This window comes from Pelmatolapia mariae, linkage group LG20, assembly GCF_036321145.2.
Source record: "Pelmatolapia mariae isolate MD_Pm_ZW linkage group LG20, Pm_UMD_F_2, whole genome shotgun sequence".
NCBI lineage: Eukaryota > Metazoa > Chordata > Actinopteri > Cichliformes > Cichlidae > Pelmatolapia > Pelmatolapia mariae.
In genome coordinates, this window is record NC_086244.1 from 9,616,821 (window position 1) to 9,626,285 (window position 9,465).

At 38.6% G+C, this 9,465-nt stretch overlaps 1 protein-coding gene across 2 annotated transcripts; it reads left to right on the plus strand.

Annotated features, from left to right (window-relative positions):
- Positions 1–3,460: 3,460 nt before the first annotated feature.
- On the plus strand, positions 3,461–8,336 carry rnf41 (ring finger protein 41). Of its 2 annotated transcripts, none has more exons than XM_063463957.1 (7): positions 3,461–3,574; positions 4,381–4,463; positions 5,551–5,660; positions 5,756–6,027; positions 6,207–6,342; positions 6,670–6,773; positions 6,861–8,336. In XM_063463957.1, the coding sequence occupies exons 3-7, from the start codon at positions 5,571–5,573 to the stop codon at positions 7,213–7,215; spliced, it is 957 nt and encodes a 318-aa protein (XP_063320027.1). In that variant the 5' UTR covers positions 3,461–3,574; positions 4,381–4,463; positions 5,551–5,570; the 3' UTR covers positions 7,216–8,336. The 2 variants fall into 2 exon arrangements, with proteins under 2 accessions (XP_063320027.1, XP_063320028.1); XM_063463958.1 differs by having other exon boundaries at positions 4,384–4,463.
- Positions 8,337–9,465: the final 1,129 nt, after the last annotated feature.

Sequence of the window (9,465 nt, forward strand, 5' to 3'; positions counted from 1 at the left end):
CCTCTAACAGTGAGACTGATTTGAGCTGGATTTTATTTTGCATAAAACCACATAGATTTATAAGAGTACCAGTGCAGTTCAATGACACCGTGTCAGTGTTGGAGGAGCATGCACTCACACTGTTATAGACTGAGTCATTCATTTCAGTGTGCGCCCCCTCCTGCTAAACCGGATCCACCCACTCTGCATAAAGTGCATTTTCTGTCTGGATATTTCTACCTATTTTTTCCCCCTTCCTGTTTACCTTCTGTCCTAAATATAACATTATGTTCTTTCACTGCATGGCTGAGAAAGAATCGTGTCATATTTGTGTGGCTGTGCTGTGGAAAAGTAATGAGCAACTCTCCGTTTCTTTATGCTTTGCTAGGAAAATGGCAAATGGTTGCAGCAATTCAGTTACATGCACAAACATATCTTGTAATTTGGTATATTAGGCAGTTTGCACAACTCCAACAAGATTGAAAATCAATATTTGGTATTCCTAAACGACGCCTGAACTCTCTTAGACACATTTTAGTCTTTAAGTAGTCTTCAGGAATAGTTCTATAGGCATCTTGAAGGAGATTCAAAGTTCTTCTTTGGATGTTGGCTAATTTGTGTTCTGTTCCCTGTCAAAGTCACCCCCACACTGTTGACGTCTAGGCTCTGGGAAGGTCAGTCCATGACGGATAGTGATCCATTGTGTGTGTATGTGTTTTTTGTTTGTTAATCCGGGTATTCTTTAACTTACTTTGCTTTTTGTGGTCATTTTGATGGTTATAAATTAAGCCATTCATTGTTTAGTTCTCTCCCAATGTTCCCTCTAAGCTGCGCGCGTGCGCAATTGCGCACTGCTGGCACGGTCTCTGCGCACAGAAAATCTGCGTTGCGCACACAAAAAGAAATCTAACCTGAATTGAAATTAAAATTAATACTTTAACAATTCTGTTTTGCAGTGTTAGTCAGTAAGTGACTGGCTGCTGACTGGGATTAGAACGATGCCACCTTATCCCACAGTCCAGCCAATCACGCGATTCACATTCGTGTATGCGCAGCTAATCAACGTCGTTGACAGGCTATGACAGCGTCCTTATGTGCCGACACCGATGTTTTAGCTAGCAAAGCGGCGTGGCTGATGTGGAGTGAAGCCACGTTAATGACAAAGTGGAGATGTGAGCAGGACAGACGGAACAATTGACGGGAAAAGTGTGGACTTTATACCAGTTTTTAAATTGTGTTGATAGGCCACGTAAAACCAGAGTTATGATAAAAAAAATATTCAATGTTTGGTTTTCTTCCTGAATCCTGTCGTTGTTTATATTTACTGCGGGAAGAAACGGTAAAAACGGCGTTTTATAAGGAAAACGCTTGAAAGCACTCTCCGCCTGTGAGCAAAAACAAAACTAAAAAATCCCACCCTTTCCTATTGGTCGAAAAATATACCATGTCGACCAATCAAAAAATTATGGCAACATGGTATTTATTGTTTAGGAAGGGGGAAGTTTTAGGAGTGACGGCGGTGTTTTGAGATGTGATAGATTTGCGACGTTTAGCGCAAATCTGGTGTAGTTAGCGTGTAGTGTAGTCAATAGTTTTGTTGTGTGTGTCAGAACAATGAGGCGACTGCTGAATGTTACACGTGTTGCAGGAGTGATACATCTGCTGTTGTCAGGCCTGCAGGTATCAGGCTTTTGTTGTTCTCCTTTATCTCATAGTGGACAGAAATTATGTTATGGAGTGGCACAAATAATTTGTGTGGCATCAAATTTGATGCAGAACACCTGATTGTTCTGTAAATAGTTTGAAATGTTTATTTAAAAAAACGCCTTGGCTGCATTTTTAGGTAAACGGCTGCAAAAAACTTTGTTGTTTGCAAAACTCAGTTACTTTTTTTGAAGAAGTAACTATATAATTAATTGCCCAACATTGGTCATTATATACTGTATTTTGCAGACAGAGAGTTACAGGACTCTCTCCCAGAGCTTTATAAAAAAAAATAATAATAATATATAAAAAAAGAAAGTTGTGTTTTCAAAACTGGAGTTCAAGTTTTTTTTACTTCCAATAGTGTTAACATACTACACAGGTCATGAACAAGATTTTTTTTACATTTTCATTGTAAGTGGGCTAAAGCAGTTAATTAAAAGTAGTCTAAAAAATGTAAATGCTGTAATTTGATTTTTTTAATAAACCATGTAACTTGGATGGATTCGATGCTGGCGTGACCACAGTGCACACGTCTGATGTCGCTCACAGTGGTCCAAGGGACCGCTCAGGGAGTTTGTGCGATCGTTCAGACACATGAAAAATTAGAGGGAACATTGCTCCTGACCACCTCCAAACATTGAGACAAAAACGTAAAATCTGGATTCATCATCCTCACACCAAACTGGTCATCACAGATGGATCCCCCTCACTGGGACTGGTCCTGCAAGAGGTTTTTTTTTTCCTGGTAAAGGGAGCTTTTCCTTCCCGCTATCACCAGCTGCTTGGTCACAGGGAAGTGGGGTGTTGGTGTGACTGTTGGGGTTTTCTCTTTATTATTGCCAAGTGTATACCTTACAATATAAAGCACCTTAAGGCAACTGTTAATGAACTGTAAATAAAATTTAATTTAACTGAACTGAATCACATGTTGCGACTCATTGTCAGTCATTTGGCATACCTAAGCATTTTCTGTTTTCATTTTTTAAGAATGTCTGATTGACAGCCACTCTTCCACTGAGATCATTTCTAATGATGCATTTCTCAGGTCCTGTGTCAAGTCTTTGCTGGCTGTTTTTCTGTTTGTTACAGACATAACATTCAGACACAGTTTTTTTAGGCCTTCCACTTCTTTTGTCTTCCAACAGGCTGCTAATAACAAAGTACCTAAAGATGCAATTTAAAATCAGACAAATTAGCAAAATCTTTGCTAATGTGTTAGCTAAAGACACAACACTAGTTCATCCCATGACTTGTTGCTTTTTAATGCTTGAATGATTCATTCAAGTACTAAAAAGCTTGTCTAATAGAGTTCAGGCAATGCTGTAAGTATTTTAAGAGACAAAAATGTTTTCATCTGAATATGGTGGGTAATAGGAATGGACTGAAAATGAATGAAAAAAGCAGCCAATGTCCCAAGAAAATCTTTGAAAAATCATCCAGGAAACCTAAAGACGTATTGTTGAAGACAACTTTAAAATACAAGAAGATCAAAATACAAGATTTTGCTTCTTGGAAGCAAATTATAAAGAAATGAGAGGTGGCTCAAGTCTTTTGCAGATTACTGTATGTATTTGTGCCATATTTGTCTTTAAAAATGAAACCATCACAGAAAAATCAACTGGTAGTTCTAGTCAGATTAGAGTAAATGTGTATTATAATATGGTCTGTAGATGAATGAAGATAGAAAGATGGATAGAGAGAGAAAAAGTTAAAGGACCAATCAAACGAACGTTGCAGCGGTACGTCATGACGTCACCGTTCGCTTGCGTCTCAACGACGCTGAAGTGTAGGATGTAGCACAGGACGTGGCTATCAAGCTTCTAGCTACACTGGGACGTCTGAAAAAACACAGAATTCGTCATAAAGAACTAGTTTAATACACGCTTAGGTAAGTATATCTGTTAGTTATGGTATTTTCTTCTAGTGTGTGTAATTGTAAGCGGACATTTCTCTGTGTAATACGCCTAGACTGAGCTCTGTCTGGTTAGCTTGATGCTAATATCCAGGGAAAACCAACGGTACCGTATTTGCTAAAAGGGATGGTTAGTGGAATAGCGATAGCTACATGTAATTCGTGACTAGAGAGGGGTTCTTATATCCAAGCATTGCGGTGCTTTTTGTGTGATGACCCCAGTTTCTTTCATTATAAACCCCAAAATAACTGGAGCAAAGTACAGCGTTGTCAACGAAATATCTTCCATATAGCTAACGTTAGCGATGCTAATGTTTGCAGGGCATGTTGAGAGCAATTGGAGAAATGGGGGTCTGTAAATCGCCTACATGTGCCGCTTTCAGTCAAATTGGGCCATCAGCCAGTCAGCTGGAATGACAGAATGTTCTCATTAGGTGCCATAGGTGACAGTAGGGTTAAATTTACACAACGTTAGGTCAAGGGCATCGAGTCAGGGCTGTGTGCTCAATGTCTTGAGTCATTGTTCCATTTAAAAAAAATTTGATTAAAGCTAGAAAACGATGTTCATAAAGATAAAAAAAAAAAAAAGGTGTGGGATGCTGTTAGGTAAAGAATATAGATTATTGCAAGAAAATTTGAAAACGACTGAGCTCACGTCTTTTTTAATATATCTCCAGATAAATTGCGTCGATCTTGGATTTTGCTACATGCAAGAACTGTAATCAATCTAACAATCACTATGAATATTATAATTTTTCTTTTTCTTTTTGTAACTCTTTTAGCAGGGAGGCCATTTTACCAGATGTGACGTATCAGCAAAACATCAGGACCTGAATGGAAACATTTGAGGCCTTTTGTGCGTGAGGTAGGCTTAAAGTATTTGAACTATGTAAAGGATTTAGGAAGATTATTTGGCATTGCTTGGCAAGTAATTTGTCAACACGTCTTGGTAAACTTGCCACTGTTCTTTGAATCTGGGTTTTCCCAACTGCTTTTGATTCTTTATGTAAACTCAGTTGTATTATGAAGCAGGTTCAACATATCCAGGTTTTTGTTTTGCATTAGCTGGCTTTACCAAACCTAAAGCTTTATTCGAACACAATGACGATTTTTATTGATTCTCACACTTGCATAAAAAAGGGAATTTGATGCATCACATGACTGCTTTTCAGCATAAAATTGCCAGATTCCATGATAGAGATCTATGAGGAACATACAAAAATATAACCTCAAATGGCAATTGTTGCTGCAAGACATTGTCAAAGCGAAATTAATTTTATTGGTTAAATATATTCTGTGACTGATATCCAGCAAATTGACTGATTAATTTCTAATCTGCTGTATTTTCAGCAGTCTACTACGAATTATGACAACTGAATACATGTACATTTATATGACAATGTGGTACACAGTCTGCACTGTAATGGCTTCATTTATTTTTGTTAGTAAGTGTTGTTCAGCTGGTGCTATATATAAAATGGTTTCCTTCAGCAGAGAATCTATAGCACACTTGGATCGTGCTGTCTTTAAGAGTACCAATTAAATTGTGGCAGTTGCTCACAATTGTAAACCAAAACTCTGAACACGACCTGCTCTGGACCAGGTTAAGAGTTTCACATGAGTTGCCATGGTGACCACCTTTGTGACACTGAAAACTCTTGAGTTTTAAGCTTGACATACGCTGCTGACCTATTAGTCTCGCTTTGTGGTACACCCCTCAAGGCTAGTTGAGTACCATCTGGTGTTTTTCTTGTCACTAAAAGTGTGTTGTTGTTTTTTTAATCACTTTGGGGTCATTATCATGTACCCAAATAAATTTAGGATCAGTCAGTGCCTCTCTGTTGCATAAGAATTCAAAATACTTAAAATCTTTGTACAGATTAGTATCATCTGTTTACAGTTGTGTCTTTAAGAAGTTAATATGGCTAAAAACCTTTTTGTGTGTTGTTCAGGAGGTTGTGGGTAATGTACCATGGGGTACGACGTTACGAGGTTTCAAGGGGAGGTGGATGAAGACCTGTTGTGTCCAATATGTAGTGGAGTGTTAGAAGAACCAGTGCAGGCAAGTCTTTGATCAAAATACACCCCACCTTTTAATTCTATCTGTATTTCTGACATTAAATTTGTCTTATATGCATATGCATTTTTCCACCTCAGGCTCCACACTGTGAACATGCCTTCTGCAATGCCTGTATAACGCAGTGGTTTGCCCAGCAACAGATTTGTCCTGTTGACCGCACAGTAGTGACGCTGGCTCACCTCCGTCCTGTGCCCCGCATTATGCGCAACATGTTGTCCAAACTTCAGATCAGCTGTGATAATGCGAGCTTTGGCTGCACAGCCACACTGCGGTTGGACCAGCTGCAGTCACATCTCAAGGACTGTGAGCACAACCCCAAAAGGCCTGTCAACTGTGAGGAGGGATGTGGGTAAGGGGATTCCATAGAATAAATCCAAAGCCTTACAAGCCTTATGTGACATGTATAGAAACACTAAGTCAACCATAATAATATCACCATAAATTGTTCTAAGAATGTGACCTCCTTTGTATTTTATAGTATTAAATTTTCTTTTCTTGCTTAATATTCTGTTTTTCTCACTCTTGCAGGCTTGAAATGCCCAAAGATGAGCTGCCCAATCATAACTGTATTAAACACTTGCGGAGCGTTGTCCAGCAGCAGCAAACTAAAATTTCAGAGCTGGAAAAAACTGTAGCAGAACATAAACACCAGCTGGGGGAACAAGTAAGAGTATTTTGCCAACACAATAGTATATTTTTGACAAAATATTAGGTCTAGTCTTGATAAAATATTAACAGTTGTCTGTCTGTATGATATATGGCAGAAATAATTTGAGTGCCATGTCTTTGTGGTATAAGACACAGATGCATGCCTGTTATATGTGCTTGATGGACGTGCAACAACAATGGTCTCCTCATTCTTATTGCACTTTTTTTTTTTTTTTGGTGTGGATGTGAATCTACTTGGGCTTTTTAAATGGACAGTTACAGATTTTGTACTTGAGGCAGTTTTGAGAGGTTTTTCATTCACTGTATTGCTTTTCATTTCCAGAAACGAGACATTCAGCTGCTAAAAGCCTACATGAGAGCAATTCGCAGTGCAAACCCGAACTTGCAAAACCTTGAAGAGAGCATCGAGTACAATGAGATACTTGAGTAAGTGAAGCTTTCCTTTCCTCTCCCAATATGTGATCTGAAATAAATTCAGTTCCTAATTTTCTTTTTCTTTTTTTAAACCTTCAGGTGGGTAAACTCCATGCAGCCTGCTAGAGTGACACGCTGGGGTGGCATGATCTCGACTCCTGATGCTGTCCTCCAAGCAGTCATCAAGCGCTCCCTCATTGACAGCGGCTGTCCTCTCTCGATTGTAAACGACCTGATCGAAAACGCCCATGAGCGTAATTGGCCGCAGGGACTGGCCACTCTCGAGACGCGGCAGATGAACAGGCGCTACTATGAGAACTACGTTGCCAAGCGTATCCCTGGCAAGCAGGCAGTGGTGGTGATGGCCTGTGAGAATCAGCATATGGGGGAGGATATGATCCTGGAACCCGGCCTGGTTATGATCTTTGCGCACGGAGTCGAGGAGATCTTATAACTGTGCAGCTAGCTGAACTGATCCAGCGACGAGTAGGGACATTTTGCTTTGGGGGTTTGCTGTGATGAGTATGATTTCTCTCTTTGGAGTGAAACCTTTTGAATAAATCTGGCTTATTTAAAGTAAACTCTTAGGCTTACTCCTAAGCTTGATACCTATGCCTTAAAGTAAGGACAAATGCTTATTGAACCTGGCAAATATAAACTTAAACTGACTGATATCTAAGATAAAAGGTGAGATGTGATGTTTACAAGGTTTATATTTAGTGCATTATATGATCTGATTGTTCTGCTCCATGTCCTGATAGAGTAATAAGCCCAAACCCCAGTTTAATGTGCTCTGTTGTATAAATGCTTGTAAATAGAAATACTATATTGAATTATAAATGTTATACTCCTCACTGTAATTAGATTGTGATTTTCTGTTTTTCTTAATCTCAGTTCTCTTTAGTCAGCTTCTCTTACTGTCTACAGGGACGTGCTTGCTTTAGTATTTAGTTTCCTGTGAATATTCCCAGAGACATTGTGCTTCTCAGTTTAGATTGTTCAAACCTTCCGTGCCATTTGTTTTATTTATTGTGTTGCCTTTCACACAATTATGCTTGAAGATGTTATCATGTGACATTTGGAGCTCTGCCTTTATCGGTGCATTTGAAGTTCACTGCAGAAAGAAATTGATTTTGTGTTCTATCTGTTTGTTGCCTCAGTTGTACATATAGTCTGTATGTTGGGTCCAGTGAAAGTTTTAAAGTTTGGGATATGACTATGTATAATGAGCTTTGAAAAAGTGTTGTGGCTCATTTCTGATTTAAATATAGACATTTACATCATGGACATCTTTTCATTATTCACAGTTGGCTAACATTGTCGCTGAAATGCCACTAAAACCAGACACAGCTTGGAGATTGTACCAGTATTTGTAAAGTCACTTTTAAGGCTTTCAAGAGGAGAAATGCTTTGCCATTAGTCACTCATTGCTGTAGTAAGACGAGCAAAAAAAGCTGTTGTTATAGAAACCCACACAAGTGGATAATTCCCTTTACTATTTTCCTTGTTATTGTTTTTGTTATGTGTCTGTTATGTACCATGTTGTACAGACAAGGTAATAAAATGTAAAATCTGGGTGGATTTTTGTCATTGGAAAAGCCTGAGTTTATATTTGGCTTCCTAATTAGGAAAAAATGCAGTTCCTTATTTTACCACAACATGTCATCAGAGATCTGCTGGGAAGTACACTTCATAATTCACTTCAGCTGACTGCTTTATATAAAGATTTAAGTCCAGAGAAAACTGCTGCAGCCTGTAAGAAGTCACGATATGGAGTGTGAGGTGGTGCTGACCCAGTTTACGAAAAAAGAGGAAAGTTTAACCACAAAACTAAAGACGGGGAAAAGTCTGACTACTCTGACCTGACTCACTCTCCTTTTCTAACCCAGACACCCACATGTTTTCCATGTCTGTTATCCTCTCCTGCCAGCCTCGTCCTCATTGTGCAGCTTAATCCCTCACCATTGTGCTCAGTGGAATGTGAAATCATGTGCTTTACCAAATATTGTGGTTCTTGTTGAAGTCCACACATATAATTATGTCATGTGGTTGGTTGAGGACTGGTATGCTGCAATACCGCACTGGCCAGAATATTACAATACACCTCAGAATATGTGTAAATGTGTAATAAAGTACTTAAGCCTTTCCACAAGAAGCATAATTTAAATAAACATTACTTGATTTAATGGAGACGCAGAGGAAGCATTCACCTCATTTAAGAAAATTTAAAGTGTGGCTGCATTATACTGTAGCTATATATGTGTTTGTTAGAAAATAAAAAGGCAGTGCAACTGTTTGAATTTCACTGTTATATTAATGGGCTACTGCGTGAGCAACTACTTCACATACTGTGCGATAACACCAGAAGCTGTACGGCGTTCACCCATAACAGACATCTTGCATGGTAAGTTCAATTTTTCATTTTATCTGTAACGTATCCGTTGTTAGTGGTGTACAAATGTAACGAAGTAAAAAAGAACAAAAAAGAAAAACAAAACAAAAAACCCTTTTATTATTTAATCACAAAATACTCGTTTCTAATTGGGTGAAGTTAACGTAAAACTCGTCAGCAATAGTATAGTCCCGGATTTTGTTCACGTTCGATATCAATACGCACTGTTTGTTAAAGATATGAGTTCATAGCCGCAGTATTTACAGTATTTCACTGTTTACTCACTATTTGATTAAAAGCATACCTCAGATA